Below are 20,668 nucleotides of genomic sequence, written 5' to 3'. Positions count from 1 at the left end.
TGTCTCAATACGATTTGTTGGAGGATGCCAACAGCTCTTCCAACCTTTAATTTTTAACTCTTCTTTCAGTGGCTGCAGCTCACGATGTATGCGTAAGACCAGAGCCAGCCGCCACCTTCATCAAGAACACACTCGACTTCTGCGTAACTGACTCCATTCATCCCAAAGCGCAAACAAGACCACTTCCTAATTACATGTTTTGCTTGCCGAGGGAAACAGCGCATGGGAAGAAGCCTTTGGAAAAAAAAAAGACCACCATACCCCATTAGGCAGACCAGTGCGCGTATTCTGTAACTACTTTTATAACTTCCTGACATTTTCCTTTGGGCAACAAGGACTAACTTATTGATGACTGAATTAAGCTTTTTCTGCATGGTAAATACATGGAGCATGCATCGTTGTTCTGCTTATGCTGACACTGGAAAAGTCTTCCCTGAAGTCAGGCAAGACTGGGACTGCATCTGAACTGTGAAAGTCAGAGGTGTTTACTCCCCCCTGTACCTAGTCATTAACTCTTTGTCCTGCTTTTGATACTGTAATTTCAGCCTCTTCACAATAGTGACTGAATGTTTCCTATGAGATTATGCTAGATCACGTTACTATTACACATCTCAATCACGTTGTCCTAGATGCGGCTGCGGAGGTGGGTCTCCGCTACGCCGGAACCGTGGAAGTCAGGCACAACAGACTGCAATCCCTAGGTACAGCTTGGTCTAGTGCCTCAGCATAAGTATCAGAACTGTACAACGTGCTCTCATTTTGAGTACCCCCATTGTATCTTAATTACACATTGGCCATTGTAAATGTTTTTTATTGTAACTGCATTCTCTGTAACATTGAGAAAGTTGTTTTCCATCTGAGACAGAAAACCTCTTATACATACAAATTTATGTATACACACACACTTTCCCCACCACCACACACACACAGCTCGGGGTCCTATTTCCTGAGAATATTGTCTATTTTTTTTATTGTAAGAGGTGACTTGTAGCAGAATCAGACATGATGTTGGCATGATCACGTTAGGAATATTATTCAAATGTGCAAGAACAATTAGTTTAATTGAACCGAAAATAAAACCAACTGGATTTTGGCCTAAGCTTGAGGGTTGTTTTTTGTTTTTTTATTTTGAAAGAACAGAGGAGGATGAAACATTGAGCACCCTTCCACCATTCTCCTGAATATACAGCAGCTTTTGGAGTTTTATGGCAAGTGTGAAATCAGCTTAATCTCTCAAACACTTGCCTGTTTGCTCCTTGAATGCATTAAAAAAAAAAAGCACACTTAAGCTTGAGAGGTTCCATCATTACCAGGTTTAAGGCTGACAGGCTATCAGAACTGGTCAATCATCAATCAATAGAAAAAATATACAAAAAAAAGGTGTGAAGAGACTAAACTTTGTGAGGAGAACCTTCTACTTCGCTCTCTAGTGGTGAAGAGTAACAAAGCAATCCACTGTTGTAAAGCAAAATTGTGAAACCAAATCATAGCACCCACTCAAAGTTATTCCGTTAAGTAGCACGTTTAACAGAAAAGTCACTAAGAAATAGAAAACCTTTTGACTATAAAGTTCTTAATGCTGTCTTGCACTATAACTTACTCTGAAAGAGGAAGAAAATCCTATAGTTTATATAAAGAGTTATTCTCCTTTAAATTCAACTTTTATTTTAACCCAGGCCACATTTTTAAGATGACTGGAACACTAGGAACCCCGGGCTCCAGCCATGAGTTACCCCCACTAAGCTATTATTTTCCATAGAAAAAATATGGCAGAGATGGTCTCAGTTGGGATGTTAAGAGAAAAACAAAATCTATCAGTCAACAGATCAAAATGAAGATTTTTGACTGGCAACTCAAACTGCTCCTGAAAGTCCTGGTGAGTGAACTACCAACTTCCCTTTGCAACGGGCCATGAAGCAAGGGAGTCAGTACATTATCTTGGAGGCACCAGCTGGGTGGACACTTTCCATTTTCCCTGCCAAAGTCAAGTTCTACTGAATCCTGTAAAAGAATCATTCTATTCAATACAAAGAAGAATCAGACTGACAAACCATAACAATATAAAGAACTTTTATTTTTCTTTTTCCTCTTCCTTTTTTTTCTTCTATTGCTGTGTAAAGTTTCATTATTATGCTCACAGCTTTGTACCAAAGTGAGAGAAGAAAACCATGGTCAATCTGTGCACATGTTCTACACAGCTTATATTATTAAATATTCAGTCATGTTGTTTTATTCCACTTCCATTCTTCAAAAAGACTGTTTAACACTTAACAGCAAAATGAAATTTGAGAAGCTGGCAGGTGTATATAACAGAATATATATCTACACAGTTTGCTCTTTCACAATTAAATATTTTACAAACAGCAGCTGTAACCGTTTCCTTATCCTTCCTTACATATTCTGCAACTCTGGACAACTTAGACTGTTTGAATGATAGTACCACACAAGCCTGAACCCAACATTCATCTGTACCTGTGTTTTAATACAAAAGAAGGGGAAAATATTTTCTCAACACCACATTTTTGTTGCTGGGAACCTGCAGTTTATTGTGAGTTTTCAGTTATTGTTTACCTTGATCCAGCATTATTGTACAGTGTGAAAATATGCATTAAGAACTGCACTACTTCAAACACACCGCATGGCCAAACTCCTGCTATTTTGCAGAAGTCGGCTCATGTGCTGGTAACATGTTTGAAGTCTGCAGTCCACATGTAATTGACAGAAGGCAAGCAGAAGCTGAGATATTTAATGCATCTTTGTACCAATGGATGCAGCATTTTTCCGTCCGGCCCCTTACACATACAGAAGCATCAGTGTTAGGCCATAGAGTATTTTGCACTGCCAGTTAGCTGTTATTTTTCCCTGTGATTTGGAGAAGAAAGGAGCAATGACTATAGACCAATCCTAGCATTATCTTACAGTTCAATACATGTGAGGCTATTGGGGTTGGGGAAGGTTAAGCTTTGCAGCACGTGAACTTTAAGTGATCATTTTATGCTACTCCTTTTGGAGCTCGGGCAGGGCTTGGTATGCCTATGGCACAACAAGTTCTCATGCCTTTGAAGAGGATGATATAACTGGTTTCAGTAGCACCTGGCCCATTCTTTATATCATTAAAGCGTACAATGCCTCTCAGCACTTTGTCTGCTGGGGAGGCTCATAGCTTAATAGGCACAATATCAGTCCTGCTAAGAGGAAAATGGTGGCTTGCCCCCCAAAGGGCCTGCCATATGTAGTCAGCCACATAGCAAGTCCAGAGCTCGATATTTAACATTTGACTAATAAAATAAACACAGCTAACCAGAAAATAAACCCTTACTCTACTCAGTCTTCCACCCACAACTTTTTACTTGCATAAAAAACAAACTGAAAACAAAAATAGTCCTGAAACAAGCTTCAGATGTGCAGTACCGCTTTGCACACAAATATTACTCCATTAAATTTCACAAAGAGTCCACCTTCCCAAAGTTATTACTCTCTTCAACTGGAGGTATATCAGGAATCAAAACCCTAAGTTGCAAGACCAGAGAGGATCTCATTAATAGCTACCAAGCCAATACATAAATTTGGCATCTCTCTTCTGCAATTGCCTCTGGAAGCAGTGAACGGCCAATAGTGAAAGCTGCACCAAATTCCAGCTGAACAAATAGGATACCTCCCCACAAAACTCCAGAGAAGCCTGGGGATTTCCACAGTTGCACAACAACTTCATAGCAAATCCCTTTAAGATATCCTCAGACAAAGCAACACAGCATTTTTGTCTGAGCCCCTGAGCAATTTTTAAAATGGTTTTTAATTTGTGAAGCAAAATTTTATAAACACTCATGCAGCTTTGCTATTTTCCTGCCTCTTAACCATTTTAAGGTTCTTACAATGTCTGCAGTAACCTACAAAGTGGCAAAAGACACCACTGCTAAAGCTGGATTTCAGAAGTCCAGACTTTTTGGGAGGACTGTCAAGGACAGATAAGGAAATATCATGGAGTACAAGAAAAGGAAGTCTGCTTCCACCAACTAGAAATGATAAACCCAACAAGCAATCAGGAATGCAAATAAAGTGTAATAACTGTGTTTGTTGCAACACCTAGTGAGAAAGATCTTTACACGTTCCTGAAAACAGCTGAAAGAACGTGAAGAATCACAAAGAAGAACTAACAAAATCTACTCTCAAACACCATTTTTCAGAATGCTACAATCACTCCACATGCTTGCCCTCAGGACACACACTTCCACACCTTCACTTCAAGCACAGTCTGTGAAGGAGGACAACTTGAGATGTTCACATTGTTTATGCCACATTTTTACATGCTCCCTCATCGTGGTTCAAAAAAACACCTAGAAGAACTCTTGAATGTCAGTAATTTTGGAAATGGTTTAAGTATTATGCAGCCTTCTGCTTTTAGGTCATGAAAAAACCAAGTACTCTTGGAGACTTTAGAGCAATACAGCCTGCATCAGAAAACATTTACACTGCTCAGAGATTTCCCTGAACTTGATTCTCTCTTGAATTGCTTAATCCACAGACCACAGAAAGAAATAATAAAAAAAAAACACAAACAAAAAAACCCCAAAAAACCCACCCCAAACAAAAACCACAAACACACACCACAAAAACCAAAACACCCTCAAAAATAGCCTGGCGTCTGAGCCACATATTGGGTTTTTTCCTGTCCACAAACAGCTTAATAAAAAACCCCAAACAAATCACCACAAAAGCACTGGAACCTCAGAGATTCCCATGTCTGAAGTAGGATGCTACTGCATCTCATTGCTATTTTACTCCTGTCTCTCACAAAAAAATCATCAACGTCAAGCAATTACAGAGAAATTATGCTTGTACGCCAAGACAATACAAAAATAGTGTGCTTCAGAGGAGGCCCTGAAGTTCCTTGATTTGATGGCAGCGGAACATCCATGGGCTTTCCTCAGTCATTTTCTTGGCCTAAAAAGGCTTCTTTATAGTCAAAGAACGAGGCTATAAAACTTATTTGGTCTATGGTTGGCATACCAAGCCTCAAAGCAGTGGTGAAAGAGATGCCCAGTAAAAATAGTACAGTCAAATTGTTTGAAAAGCGCTGGTTTCATTTATAAGCAGCTCAGTTTTGACACTTCTGTTAGAATTTAAGGAAACCTCTGGTTTTTTTATCCTGACCAGCAAGTCAGGCAAAAGTGAACAAAGAGCTCCTTGCTAGATTAGTCTTATTGTTTAAGGCAGCTCTTTGCTAAATTAGTGTCATTATGGGAGAGAGGATCGCAAAAGGCAATAAGTACATTTCACTGAACTTAATGGGTAAAGTTTTCCACCCGAAGGGACACCTGCAGAGGAATCCTGAGAAGTACAGTCAGTCTTCTCCTCTGCACTGGCTCCTCTGTGGTACCTTCTGTGCTTTAGTAGAAACAAGACTTTCACATGCGATATGCATTTTGTATCCTCAGCTTCTGCTTGAGAACTTTAGACTTTAAAATCCTCTAAAATCCTGCTCCATTCTTTCCAGTTGAGTTTTTGTGAACTTGATATAGCCCAAGCCAATTAAGCCCCTTCACAACAGAAACAAAACATGACCTAAGTGGACGAACTTAGGCAGTGCCTTTGCATTTCTTTTAGTTTGCTATGCCATGAAGATATGGGACTGCAAAACTCAGTCACTAAGATTCCAAATAAAATCAGGAATCCAACTATGGTGTTGTATCAAGACAGCAGTGGTTATGCTGGTATTCAACTAAAACAAAAGCCGACACCACTTACTTATTTCCTGTACATCAGGACCTATATTTAAAAAGACTAAGATTGCAAAGCACATGAGCGGAGCTACTGTTCTGGCTGTTTTGCTGCTACTGGCATACCTCTTAAGAAATAACTGCTTTCTTCCAAATAAACAAAATACCTCAGGAGGTATAGTGTTTAGGGCAGTCTGTTACTGTATATATTGTGCCAATTACAGCAATTTTTACACAAGGATAAAAAATAAGTTACAATTAACATAAAATTATTTATTCCAGTTCTCCATAAAATACCTTTTCCGTTTATGAAGAAAGTAAAAATGTACACTGGATATTCAGGTTACACCGCTAGAATTTGTGATACTCTGGTTTGCAGAATTTTATTAAAATCAGCTAAAAAAATTGGATACAACATGAACCCAGACAAGTCTTAGACACTTCACAGGCTTCAAGCTGAGTTTGCAAATACCAGCACCTATTGTAATCTAAGTTCTCAACAACCCTCTGGACTTCCCAAAGACTATGCTTCTTAAAAAAAACAAACACAAAACAAACCCAACAACAAAAAAACAAACAGAAAAACAACAACAAAAAAAATCAAGTCAGACAAGAGGAGGGAATATTCTTATCTGTCAATTAATTAAAAACTTGCAAGTATCTTCCATTTGGGCTAAGTCTTAATTGACCAGCCTTATTTCTACAGAGTGCAACACAACCTGCAGTCTCTGTAGCAAGGCATTTCAGCCCGACTCCATTTTTGCATTCCAAGGGGGAAAAGAAGAAAGGAAAGACTGGAGTAAGAAATTGATGTTATTTGGAATAATTCTGATATATAAAATTACTTCCCAATGTGGGAGGTGAAAAGCTTCATGAGTCAATCCTGCTGTCATCCTCAGCATGTCTTTCAATGTGTCCTACAGCATCCTAGAAAAGAACCAGAGAAGTCAGTTAAAAATAATAATTAAAAAAAACCCAAAACAGCACACAAAAAAAAGCACAAAAAACTTTGCAAGAGAGTCTTGAAGCCTCAGTGAAAGTGTCATTCTGGATAATATACATTTATTAGCTTAAAGCTTCTAAAAAAAGTATAAAAAAAAATTAAAAAAAAAAAAATAAAAAATCGATGCCACGCTATTAAATCACCTATATTAAAGTATCTCACATACCACATGATTCAAGGCAAATAAAAACCAGCTTCCTTTCTGACTAGAAGAGCATATCAAATAAACATATCCAAAGCCAGCGCTTAAAGAGAAATTAAAGGATTCTACTTCTGCTTCATAGTTCTCAAAGAAACCTCCTTCCATTGTGTATTTTGACAACCATTCAACAGGAATGTAGTTTATATTGCCAAGGAGTAAAATGTGGACTTTTACCAATCCGCCTGTAGGTAACCACCCTCCTTCCACCCACCCCCCAACACCTTCCACACCACTTAATCCAACTCTTACATCTTCATCTTTTTTCCCATTTGTACTAACATTTACTCAGAAATTTATGCACTACTTATTTAAAGATTGTTAGCAAAACCAATCCCATGTGAAAAATAAACAGCAACAGCATCCACAACAATGAAGGGGGGTAGTGATGGATAAAAATTAAGAGGATAAAAACCTGTTTCAAGACTGATGTTTGTTCACCTTAAAAATATATTTTTCCTACAAAAACTTAATAACATCTTGAGTATAGTTATCAGAATTTCTTCTATTATTTCAAGCATTTTATCATTTCCATGTAATATTTTAGGATCAAACTGTTTTAAATTGACCATATCTCAAGTTATCATACTTAGCTGCACTCTTCATCTGTCACAGGTTGAACTGAACCCTATCAGCCTTGTTATGACTCTTACAGTATGCAGTTAAGTCTGTAAAGACTAGAAGAATTTAACCCTTTTCACTAGAAATAGGATCAAGTCCCACAATTGTGGTGATATAAAGTACTTTATACTACCAAATACAACCACGTTAGTTCAAACACATACCTGCTTGGAACCTTTCCTGGAAGTAAAGAAAGCATCACAGTTCTTCCAACGACATTTTAGGGTCTGAAAATTTGGGTTGGTGTGGTCAGTTAGCAAGTGTTGTTTCAGATGGTCCACAACTCCAAAGATCAGTGAACATCCATGCCACTGGTAGAAAAAACATGCCGGAATAAGCCAGGGAAGGGAAAAGAATTTTAGCTAATGCTTTTCTTCTTGCAACTTCACAATATTCTATGAAGACTGTTCACACATGTGTCACCTCCTGTAACTTTTTAATCTTATTTCATTTCCATCCTCAATGGTCTCTATTACTTTAATTATAGCTTTACAGAGATTCTTCCTGCCTCTAGCCAAGCCCGGACCATCAGTGAGAATGGCAGGAGGAAGAAAGGAACTAAGCCTTTAGGAGATTTAAGCTCACCTGAGATGGAGTCATTGGGAATTTAATTAAATTTACTTAGCAGAGTAAATTAGTTTTTCTATGTCACTCAGCTGAAGTTTTTGGTTTTAAACAGTTACATGTCACTATCTAAAAATTGCCAGGAAAAAAGAGAATTTAAGATGCTACTATCAACTTGCCTCAAAGAATACACATATACTAAAGACCATGAAAAACTGAACTAGTAATATATACTTACATTTAAAATGTACATATACATTTAAAAAATATTATTGAATTATAATAAATTAAAGGTCAAGATATCCAAGACTAAGTAGCAACCACCCCTAGAAAATTAGTCTAAAACTGTAACAAAGAAGGCTAAAAACATTTTGCTCATTACCCAGCAACGATAATTCTGCATCAGATTAAGCCTCACAGCTCTGACACTGCCATCATAACATCCAGTGTAGATCTGTAAAAGAAACATTTGTGGATAAGCAAGCTGGAAATAATACAAAAAAGAAAGTCGTCAAATTTTGAAGGAGGCTTCATGTAGAATATATTAGGTGAAAAACAATAAAATATCAACATGCAAGGCGTCTAAATTTAAAATATGGGTCCAACCTAATTCTTTTAAGATTTGCATTCATAGTTTACAAAAACCTACTAACAAATAAGACATGTGTCCATAACTTCTATCATTGATAGTGTCAAGCGTTTAAAAGTTCGAAAACTTTAAAATATGTTACTATCCACTGAAGTGAAAAAAGTTAGGTGTAAACATCAAGTTGAACATATTTCCAGGACTTAACCAGTTATATGTATATCAAAAAGGGATAGAGAGGAAGGATGAGGAAGAACACCAGAATTTCAGAAAGAGAAGACTGATGCAGATCCTGAAAAGGTAGGCAAAATGACATCTTAAAAAAACCCTTTTTTTGGCAAATGGTCCACACAAAATTGTCCTCTAGAAAGAAAATGTCAGACGCTTATAGTCCCGTAAAGGATATTCATCATTAAAAAAAGTCCTCACATAATACAGAAAACTCTGCAAGATGAAGATTTCATTTGTTATTTTTGTTCAAGTCTTTTTGTCTCTTGAAAATTCATCACTAGCATATAAGAACCAATATGCTGTGTGTAAGAGACTATACTACTAAGACTACTACAGAAAATTATAATCTTTCACTCGTCACTAAGCTTCTCATCTCAAAACTTTCATCTGAGAATGCCCAAAACAGACTATTGCTGGGGGACAGTTCAAGCCTCAGACTGTAAGCACACAGCCTGAATGCACTTGGCTTTCCATCTCTCTCACACGAGAAGTGAAGCCTGGGCAGTATATATTCCCACTAGTAGGAGATCAGTTCTGTTACACTTGATTCTTCCGTTATTATAGATCATTACTATACCTCTTATTTTACAATGTGAAGTAAAGTTTGCAAACAAATTCCTACACATGCAGGCAAATAACTGCTTTCAATGACTATTTTAAGCAAGTTATTTATCCAGAAGTGCTTCTAAAACCTATTGTGCAGGGCAGATGCGTGAAGAAATCTGTGCACCTAAATCAATTGCATACCTTTGTTTAGGTTCTATCAAAGGTTACTAGAGGTTTGACTATGGGTGAAGTTTTTCTCTAGCATCTGTGTGACTCTCTTGAGCAAAAGTCAAACAGGATTGATGCTTGAAAAGAGGAAATATTTTACTATTTCTAAACTCTTCATTGCAACCATCACCGTAAACAGAACTACTGTTTTAAGACTACAGTAAGCTAGAAGGTAATTTTTCCTCAGACAATAATATTACATAAATACAAAGCTGTGACAGCAATGTGATTTTTTGACTGACATTTCTAAGTTCTTAGTCAGACAGCAGGTCGATTTCATTATCTGAAAAAATTAAACTGTCTTGTATATGCTTGTGGAAATTACAACCTTCACTTTGAGACTAGCGAAAAGAAGGAAGTTACCATGCTCTTGTGGATGGTCATGCACATGATCATATCTGTGTGGCCTCCATAGACTTGCAAGCGGTCATGCGACTTGAAAGAAACAGAAACAGACATTTAATAGCATGACAGTTAATAGCCATTTTTCACAGACATGCAAATGACAATGCTTCCAAGAGCAGTTTTCTGAGTAGCAACTAAACTCCTCTGGTGGACTCCAAACTTCATAGCCACCGTGAAAGCTCACTTTTCCTCACGTGACTTCTGTGAGTCTTTTCATCCAACTAAGCACTTGGTCTTTCAGCAGACAAAACTAACATTTCCCCACTTTTCTGAGCCGACACTCTCTTAGGATAACTCAGGTTCTAAAGGAGTGGTTTAGGTTATATTCTTTAAAACCCATGTATTTTGGCTGGAGAGACAACTATATATTCTGAGTGACAGGAAAGAGAGGGATGGGGAGAGACCAGTAAGCACAAAGATGACTTCTATTTGACTTCAAAATAATTAATTAACCCATATTAGGTAAATGTCATTAGTGACCATCTATTTTCTTACCTGTAGCTCATAAACACGAACAAATTTATCCAGACATGCTGTCACCATTACTTTCCCAAGAATGTTCACAACTGTTACTGCATGGTTATGGCCTTTATAGATCCGTACCAGCTCTCCAGTCTGCATCAATAAAAAGAAAGGCAAATAGATGTTTGTTTTTTTAATAAAACAAAACAAAACAGTTTTACCTAACCTTGATAGGGTAGCTAGCTTCAATGCTTACTAGTCAAAAAATGGAAACACCCTTTATTAGACTTGCTTTTCCTGTGAAGGCACTTCTAGATTGTGATCAAATACTACTTATCCTTTTCTTTGCCATGTTAACACAGAGCCATTCCAGTACAACAGAAACGCATGCCACTATGGAAAACATCTACTTCTCTTTCCATCATTAGTTACATGTTCCCACCTACCCTCCAACTAGTACTATGCTATTAGTACCAGCAGTATTTATGTAGCCACAAGGAGCAGTGGGCAAATTTAGCTAAATACAAAGAAATACATGATTTTTTTTGTCAATTAAAATTTACCTCTGATTAGTTTCTTAATCTAACTTATCGAATAGCTACATGAATGCTTCTGCTAGCACAGAGGAAAGATGGTGTAAAAGAAGAACACAATGGCAGGCTAGAGACAAAGCATTCACAACAGTTTAACAGCCTTTGAACCAGCTAGCTTGGAACGCTGCATTCCTCAAGTTTTCCTGTAACAAAGAAACTCTTCCCCCACCAGAATCTCTCACATTGCTTTGCTCTGAACCCTTTCCACATTATCAGCATGTTTGTAGTAATATTTGCAAAAGCAAGATCCCCAGACAAAAAGATATTGCATATGATATTACAAGAGTCAGCATGTTTATGTATCCTCTGCATTTCTCCTTAGTTAGCTATAGTACATAGTTACATTAACAAAATCATATGACTTCCTTTTCTGGAAGCAATTTGCCCCACCAGTCAGTCAAAAATTCTGGAAATACTGACTTTATAGCACAGAAATTCACTGCCTTAATAGCAAAAGTCATTCCAACTTCACGAGACTCACGTGAATGTTGTGGGCATGGACAGACTGATCACTGGAGCCACTGAATACCAGATCATTCACAACCTTACAAAACAAAAAAGTTTTATTTTTGTAACAGATATGGAAATGGACAAGCAAAACATTAAGACACTGTTCAGTTTAAAGTTGTACTGTAGTATTTCCTAAATTTGACAGTTAAAATCAACAGACTATAAAAAAAAAAGCATGCACTGACTTCCTCACATAAGAGATAGAAAATGTACTATGCTATCCTAATGATGACTTTTGACACTTCACAATTGATATTAGAAGCAGTTAACTTGCAGCCCACTAGGCTAACTCATCCTATCTATGGACTATTCTCAGGGACAGCTCAGCAGCAGATCAGGGACCAAACAAACTGAATGTAGAATGCTGCTCTGCACATGCACAGTAAAGCCCATTGTTTCCTGGAAATATTGGCTGTGCTGTGTACTTACATCCTGGTCACGTAACATGGTGCTCCTGACAAGTACTAATCTAGAAAGGAAGCTTAACAGATCCATCATGGATCAAGAAAGGACCACAGTATGCTGCTATGCAAGCAGGACTAGGATAGTCCACAGGACAAAAAAGGCTATGCCACTGCACCATAATATCTAAAGTGACAAATTCAATTTATGGAAGTCATCCCCCATCTGTTACATGATAGTGGTCACAGCAAAGCAGTCAGACAAGCGTATGTTCCAGGTTGTAATCTCAGAAGCCAGAAACCTGTAAATAAGTGTTAGTGATTCTTCTATTAAAAAAGAAGAATACTTCTCCAGAGCTACATTTTTTTTCCAGTTTCCTCTGAGGCTTGTACAATCAGGGTACATGAAAACTAGCTGCCATCTTCTCACCAACTTTCTCTCTGTGGGCAAACTCACATTTCAAGATTCCTGAATCTTCTAACAACATGAAATAATCATGCCTCCTACAAACACAACCCCAACAGTTTTGCTGGGAACATGAGATATGGCAGCAGCCAGAGACAATTTTCCTACCAAATTACTCGGTTTTTATCATTTAAAATAGAGAAATCCTCTAATTCCTACCACAATCTGCTAACTATCAGATGAGGAAGGAAAAGAAAAAACACACCATTTTAAGCATTCTTCTTCAAAAACGTATTTTCAGAGACACTTGCCTTCATGCAGAGTATAGTCTTGCTGTGACCTTCCAGGGTTCTGAGAAGCAGCCCGTTCCGTGCATCTCGCACACTGATGGTGCAGTCATAGGAGCCCACTACCAACAACTTGCGTGCTCCTTCCTGAGCTGTGGCTAGACAGCTCACCGCTCTAGGGCCATGGCATTCAAAGGTATCAACCTGCTTGTTGTTCTGTTGCGGTAGGAAAAAATGGTATTTAAGAATTAAAACTTTGCTATGACACTGACTAGACCACCGAATCCTTTTTGTGTTGTACTTGTTATAGCATCTGATTTCAGTTTAATAAGACACCATTTCAGCAGTGGTAAGAGCTGCATCTTAACAACCAAGTTTCCAAATCAAGGATATAACTCCTTATGTTAGGCTTCAATTTTCTGTCTTTTAAAAAAAAAATATTTCATGAGTAGCAAAGGTCCAGTAAATCCTCCTTCTGAGTTAGAACAATGAGAGGAAATAGTATTATAAGAAAAATGCAAAAATGGATAAATTTGTAAGGATAAATTTGAGAAATTAGTCTAGGATCTATGAAAAGAATAATCAGAAAAATAATTTATTTAAATAATGATTTGTATTCACTTTTAAATATCACGGGGACTGCTAATTAAGCCTCTTTGCCAGAAAACATGTGAATGAGTCTATAACCGCAAATGGAGCGGGCAAAATCAACAACACATTAAAGTGTCTCACACTACTCTGATGGGCAAGAAAGGGGGATTCACAAATAATCACCTGTGTCAGAAAACTCTCATGACACATGATTGGTAGGCCAGGTGGAACCTTAAGGAAAAATGTGACAGCAACACAGCAGTTAAGAGGTAACCAGAGGGAAGGGGAGATGGGACAGCTTTGTGCACTGACAAAATAAAGGACCAAAAGGGCCCAACAGTGCCCACTTACACCAAAATAATTTAATTACAAATACACTTACTACTCAAAAAGAAAGAATGGAAAGAAACACAAAGTGGAGAGAAAGAGCATCACAACAGGCTTTTAGGTGCCAATATTTAAACAAACTAACCTTTATGCTGAAAGTAACCACACTGCCATTTGCAAGGCCTGCATAAAGGATCCGCCATCTACTATGTAAACAGAGCACTCGATCTTCCAATTTAAACTGCTCCATGCACTCTCTGGTCTGGCAATAGGAAGAAGTATTTAAAGCTTTTCATTAACTCAAAACAATTCAGGGAAAAAAGCCTAAAGTGAATGACGATTTTCACCTACAAGCTGCATTTTTTGCACTAACAGAGCTGGTGGAGAAAAACATCTGAAAGTCTAGTGTTACGTGGCAGTTTGATCCTGGTTTTAAACAGCTCAATCCCATCTCTGAGACTTGACTGTACTTCAGCAACCAGTTATAACCATAAAAGCTTTATTTTAGTCACAACCCCTAATGCATATAGAAGTTCAGAGTACAGACTATATATATGAAAAACACCTTGTTACATGCTTGAGTTTGAGGAATCCCCATGAAGTCCCCCACAGCGAATTGCCATGAATCATCAGCTTAAGAGTAAAAAAAACTCTGGCAGTTTGCCCCCTGAAGCAGATATTTGCTTTCTAGTCCTTCAAGCCACAGGATAGACAAACCTTCCTATCATTTATCCTTAAAAGTCCAGCTTCAGGAAGTCTCATTCTGCTCTTCCACCTGCCCTCAGAATAACCGATAGCCTATTCTCTCTATAGCTGCTCTACAAAGAGAGCAGTGCCTTCCATAAGCAATGAAATTAGAAATACAGCAAGACAAATATGATATTCATGGCCAGACAACCAACCTGCACTTTGATGTTCCCAACATTCAGGATCCCATCATGCTGTTCTGGCAAAGACTCTGCTGACATGCTAGCCAAAATATTAAGATAGTAAATAACTTAATGGTTTGCTGGGTTGGTTTTTTGTTTGTTTGTTTGTTTTCCCTGCTCCACTCTAATGAGGTATGAAGTGGAGCTCATGTCCAGCTCATACAGGTTTAAAAGGCTTTTTTCATTTATATTTGCAAATAAACACTGGCATAAAAATGCAGTACATGTTAATCAACGCAGAGCTTGAGTACCTTGATATTGTAACAGTTGATAGTGTGGTCACTTGAGCCAGTGTAGAGTGCAGCATTCTTTCCATTTGTCTGAGTGACCAGGAGGCAGTTCACTTTTGAAGTATGTCCTTCAAAGATGGCCACACACTTCCTGCTCTAGAAAGGAAAGCATAGGGTCTGTCAACATAAAGGCCTAAAATGCCCCTCAGGATCTGTACCTGACAGAGTAGGGTAGGACAGCTAACATGCAGCAATCTATCTCCCCTCACCCCTTTCAGAGGGAGAAGGCGTTGGGGAGGGAGAGAAGAGAGGTTTGAAGAAAAGAATAGCATTAAAAAAAATTACACATGTGAAAAAGCAGCTGATTCCTTAACTACATAGTAAGGCTTTACAAAAACAGAACTGCAACTTTGTGACTGCAATTAATATAACACGATTCCTACAACCTTACTTACAACCAGATTGTAGGCACAAACAGTTTTGTCTGCTGAGCAGGTATACAACAAATTCCCAAAAATCTGAATAGCATTCACTGCAGCCAGGTGTCCCTCAAAGTTTCCCTCTGTAGGTTCTTCATCCTCACCTGGCTCCGAAGACACTTCTGTAGGACAGAGACACATGTACTTTGATTATGGGAACACACTCAAGCAAATACACAACTGCTGTTTGCATCCTCAAGAGCAGAACTATTTAGTGGGCTCAGCACCTTCAAGTCAGATTTCATTGTGGGTCCCAGCTGGAGCTTGTAAGTGGCAGAAGGTAATATAAAACGCCAGACAAACCTTTATATGATATTAAGTCCAGAAAGATCTTTAAAATAGCGAAAGGATTGTATTATTGTTTGTCCTACAGCTCTACAGAGACTGTGGAGCAGAAGTGTTTCTGTGGGAGAAGGCAGGGGGATGTGGAGGGGTCAAGGCACAAAGCATTCAGGGAGATGACATAAGTGACTATGCATCATTTCCCACTTCAGTTTTTAGTGCAGGTTTTTATCTTCAGGGCAGAATTCCCCTCTGGAAGCAGTTTGATCCAGACTTAACTCAAAGTCCTGCAAGATACTATACACAAAGTATCAGATGAAAAGCTTAAAAGGTATACCTGATGAGTTCTTTGATCCTCTTAGTGATGATATGGAAGTCTGTGTCTCAGCCACACTGTAACACAGAAATAAAGAGTAGCAAGATTGGACTTCGCATGCTCATTTTCAGACAAAATATTAGTTTAAGTAATACTCCAGAATACAATTCTGCACTTAGTAGAAAATAGGCTGTGACAGATAAGCTCAAAAACAAACTTCCCGTGGAGGGCAGCCTTGTTCTTGTATTAGAGAAACTAGCAGGTAACAAGACACATTTATTTGTTGGACCAAAAAAGTAAATGCAATTTTCATCTTCCCTCTTATTTCACTCCTGAATGAAGTTAGAAGTTACTGTTGTAAGACTTTCTGAATAGGAAAAAAGAAAAGAGAGGCCTCATGAAAACTGTATAATGCTTTTACTTTTGAGAGATCTACAATAATCTTACCTTCTTTTCCCATCATCCCTATAATTTGTGCCAATCTCACTGGTAGAGCTCACTTCATCATAACCAGAGCAAGACGCCTCTAGGACTGCTTGATACACGGAGCTGTGTGAATCCCTCTTTGAGGGACTGTCCGGTTTCTCATCTCCTGACTCTGATGAACGAACATCAACCACCTCATACTGGGGTGCTGGAACTTCCACTAGTTCCAGAGAAGCATCACTGTCATTCTCATCTTTGTTTCTTGCTGTTTGAGCCATAGCTCCATCCTCGTGTCTTGGAGAAGTGGATGTAGTAACTTTTTCTCCTTTAGGAACCTTCCCACCCTTGAGTTTCCGGACAGGCTTAGATTCAATTATATCCTGTTCTGTATCACTGTTCTCTGGCACATGGGCTGCCCTCAGAGTTTTCTTCTTCCTTAACTTTCTCCTCCTCCTGTTCCCTTTTTCTGCTGGGACTACAGTGGTTGCCGTCTGTTGCTCGGGTGGTTCTGCTGACAATTTGGGGGTTTTGTCCATTGGCATTTCTAGAAGGACTGAATGCTTTGGAAGAGAAGTGCTACACTGATCCAGTAAAAAGCTTTCAGTCACTGTGTCATTTGCTTCTCTCTTGCTGAAAACAGACAGTGAATGAGGAGAAGGGTTCTCTGGAAGTCCAGCCTTTCCCACGTCCACAGCAGGCTTGTGAACATCTTGATTAGTGTGTTGGAAACAAGCTGCCAGCTCTGATAGGGATATGGTTGCAGAGATAACTGGATACACTGAAGTTTTCTGGTTGGTTTCTTCTGAAGAAAACAGACTAGTTTTATATTCAATCTCTACAGCAATAAATATTTATGCAAAATTGCTTTCCCTGCATTTTTCTGTTTATACTTAATTCTGCATGTAAGGTACATATTCCTACATGTTGAAAGCTATGTGCACATGCAGATCTGCTATTTCAGTCAGCTGTCCAGCCTTTAAAAAACATATCTGGGGCATAAAATGTTTATCTGTGTACCCACAAGCAAAGGAATGGGGCACATCATTCAAGTTGCTGGCTGACTATATGCTTTTAAAGTTCCGACAAACAACCTTTGGTGAATCCTACATTGTCAGCTTAAGATACTTACCACCCTTCACCGTGTGCTCCCTTACCAGCTGTCACCACTGCCATAGGACTGGTATTAACCAATGCATGCCTAACACATCTCAGCTGCTCAGTGATACAGTTTGAAGACCTTGTGCTTAACCCATCTGCATTAGTTATTTCTACCAAGTTACTTGGACCTAATTCAAGGTAGATGAGTCATGCACAATCTACTCTGCAGCATCGTACCTTCTATCGTGGGAATGGCAGCACTGTATGCCATCAGGGTAAGCTTTGTTAGTTCATCTGTGGTGGACTAAACGATGGGGCAAACATACTCTCCCTGTCATTTTAATTTGAAGCTAATACGAACAAATGAATCCAACCTCTCAACTGAAATAGGCTAAGAGCACAGGCAGCATCTCACAGCTGTGTTTCCCACACCCTAAAATTCCCTGGTCGCATTTGCAATAACTACAATCCAGAACAGGATGTTTCAAGTTCACTGCATTTATTGGGTGGGATCCCTCAAGGCCAATGGGAAGCTGGCAGTATTTGAAACACTTCCCTGCTTCAGTCTCTTAGAAACCAGCAAATTAAACCTACAGCAATGCTTAGACAAAGCCGTTGGGACTGTTTAACACATCACAGTACAAATTTGATGCTTTGGAATTACGCATCCAGCTAGAGACACCTTAAAAATGAACATCTTGCCCCACACCCTCCTCGGATGGGAAGTTCCAAGATAAAACTAGAACTTGCTGACAGTGTAGGGTGTATCATATTTAAAGTAAATCAATGGAAAGCTGTTTTTCCCCCAACCCATAACTGTCATACACAGCTGCAAGCTGTTAGAAAACCCTCTGTACAGAAGAAGTGAATGCTTAGACAAGGTTTGAACAGTTACTGTGTTGAATTATACTGGAAAGAAGGCACACAAACCCTTAAATTCTGAATAAACATCTAACATCGTGCATCCCTCATTTCCCGCAGGAAGGGGGAGGGAAGGAATTTGGTCACTTAAAACCAAAACAAACAGGAAAGTAAGAGTAACCTGCAACTTAAACTTAAATTTCTGAAACCAAAAGTTATTCTCAGCACTTGGAGTACTGCATGTGTTAGAAAAGGAAGTAGGAAATCACCATGGTAGTGCAAGACAGCAGAATCCCCCAGTTCCACAGGCGGGAGAGATTGCTGGTAGTTAGGGAAAACAAAATGCAATCAGCTCCTTCAAGGCAAGGCTGAGCTGACCTCCTAAGGCAGCTGATAAGTCAGATGTTCCACGCCCAGAAAGCAGTCTGCCCCCAGAGAGAATTCCTCTCCCTCAAATTACAGCATTTACCTGATGGTAAATGCTTATTCTCCCCCCAAATTACCAAATTCATTTGATGGCAGACACTCATTTTAAATGTAGCACATATGGAAGTTGATCAATACCAAAACCACATTAATTTGACAAACAAACATCAAAAGAACATTCTTGATTTTAATATGTCAAAAATAAGTTTGCAGGAAACTGACAAATATGCTAATGTGATTAAGCCATTTTTAAAGTAGTTATTTAAGTAATAAATACAGCTATACATTGAACATTCATCTTTATGAGAGAAAACTGAAAAACCTCTTTGGCTTCTGCTGGGCCTGCACAGACATCAATAAAGTCTGAAGTTTCTGCAAGCAAGACACTTCATGCCAGTGCAGCTAGTGATCACTACATCTTTATTTTGATTTTTCCAATTCTAACCTTAAAAAAAAAAGACACCTCTCTTCATTGATGTTTAAACATAACAGAATGGCATACACCAATAAAAATGGGAAAGCGAGGGAAAGGCAGTGGCTTCCTACAAGCTGAATCTCAACAATGCAAACAAACACAAAAGCTGATTCTCCCCCCTCCCCCCCCAAGTTTACTTTAATGTACACCCTCAGAGCTTCATAATCCCTATCAAATCCTCCAAAAAGAGATGAAGCAAAATTCACAATACTACATGTGTGTAATGTAACACAGTGGAATACAGGAAATGCAATGGTGACTAAAAAAACCACAAAGAACACTATTTATACGGAATTCTATGTCTGAAGCAAACTGCTAAAAGGTAAAAAATCCTTCAAATTCTTGTATTTACAGAAGTCTAAGCTTCAATTTAGCCAACACTTATGTGCTTGAGAAAAAAATACACTTATAAAAGTAGTACAGCATGGATTTTTCCAATCATTCTTTCCACTTCAGTAGAAGAAAAAAAAAATTGCGTTGGCTATATTTACCTGTACCAAGGATCTTGCTTATGAATTATTATCTCAAATTATCCAAGTTAAAGGTTTAGGTCAGTGACATTGTTACAGCAGACAAACAACTGTCATTAGAGTCACCCTGCTTGGCTTCACAGGCTCTTAGGAAAGGAAAGGATGTTTGAGCTTTTATCTTCAGTTAGCAAGTTGCAGTGGAAAGTACCAATGGCATTTAAATCTTTGACCACAGACTACAGCACATGAGTTTTAGGGGTTTTAAACTGTCTAAATAAAGAGTCAGCAATTTCAGCTGTAGCCATTAAGATCTCATTTTTCCAAAGCAGTAGTTCTCACGTTAGTAGTTCAGTTAATTCAGTGGTTACTCCTCCTGACAAAAGCAAACACATACCTTCTTTGGTAGCCCTGCCCTACTCAGTCCCACTCCCTCACATGAGTGAACAATGCCCAACATCCTTCTTAGAGTAAATTGTCTACTGAAATCACAAATAAGATCGCATGAACTCTGAATGACCATCTCCAGCCCTGTGGGATTTAGAGAGATGGAGATAACGAGAAGATGGATTGTTATTTTTAGTATCATAAATCATACTCTTTGTGCTTGTCCAGCAGGGCCCAAGAAGAACACAGAATACTCTAATGTAGTTGGTCATAATTTTTTATAAAGATCTTCAGGCAGGCATTTTTCCTTTGTAGGCAGATTTTCAGCTACCAATGCCCATTAAATGATGCAGAATAGAAGACAAAAATTACATGGGAGGTTTTAAGGTTTGGGGTTTTTTTGTTAACTAAATTATTCTAAGAGGATGTAACCTTGAAATTCATGTTTGTTCTATTCTTAAAGTACAACTAGAAACCTATAGGTGCATATGACTACAATTTGCATGTGCTTAACAATTTTAAAATGTGGAATCCCTTTGGATGTATTGTAAAGAAGGTCCCAGTTTCTAAGACTATTAAGTTGACAGAGTCCTACACAAGTTAATGGGAGTTCAG

General features: G+C 38.5%; 2 protein-coding genes across 13 annotated transcripts in view; one reads left to right on the top strand and one right to left on the bottom strand.

The window, feature by feature from the left end:
• Positions 1–157, top strand: part of CAPN3 (calpain 3) — a 29,638-nt gene extending 29,481 nt beyond the window's left edge. For all 7 annotated transcript variants that reach the window (XM_049825185.1, XM_049825179.1, XM_049825180.1 and 4 more), the window contains one exon: positions 70–157. In XM_049825185.1, the coding sequence (XP_049681142.1) occupies positions 70–96 (27 nt within the window). In that variant the 3' untranslated portion in view covers positions 97–157. The remainder of the gene's footprint in view (positions 1–69) is intronic.
• A 2,024-nt stretch (positions 158–2,181) lies between these two features.
• The window catches only part of ZNF106 (zinc finger protein 106), a 43,576-nt gene continuing 25,089 nt past the window's right edge, over positions 2,182–20,668 (bottom strand). For 5 of the 6 annotated variants that reach the window (XM_049825175.1, XM_049825174.1, XM_049825172.1 and 2 more), the window contains 12 exons: positions 16,361–17,141; positions 15,935–15,990; positions 15,292–15,437; positions 14,858–14,992; positions 13,823–13,939; positions 12,784–12,975; positions 11,637–11,699; positions 10,596–10,715; positions 10,059–10,130; positions 8,487–8,558; positions 7,705–7,851; positions 2,182–6,644 (listed from right to left, as the gene is read on the bottom strand). In XM_049825175.1, coding sequence (XP_049681132.1) covers positions 6,588–6,644; positions 7,705–7,851; positions 8,487–8,558; positions 10,059–10,130; positions 10,596–10,715; positions 11,637–11,699; positions 12,784–12,975; positions 13,823–13,939; positions 14,858–14,992; positions 15,292–15,437; positions 15,935–15,990; positions 16,361–17,141 — 1,958 coding nt within the window. In that variant the 3' untranslated portion in view covers positions 2,182–6,587. The remainder of the gene's footprint in view (positions 6,645–7,704; positions 7,852–8,486; positions 8,559–10,058; positions 10,131–10,595; positions 10,716–11,636; positions 11,700–12,783; positions 12,976–13,822; positions 13,940–14,857; positions 14,993–15,291; positions 15,438–15,934; positions 15,991–16,360; positions 17,142–20,668) is intronic. The other variant, XM_049825177.1, reaches the window with a different exon arrangement.

This window comes from Accipiter gentilis, chromosome 22 (genome assembly GCF_929443795.1).
Source record: "Accipiter gentilis chromosome 22, bAccGen1.1, whole genome shotgun sequence".
NCBI lineage: Eukaryota > Metazoa > Chordata > Aves > Accipitriformes > Accipitridae > Astur > Astur gentilis.
Note: the sequence above shows the minus strand (reverse complement) of the source record. Positions and strands in the feature narration are given on the sequence as shown.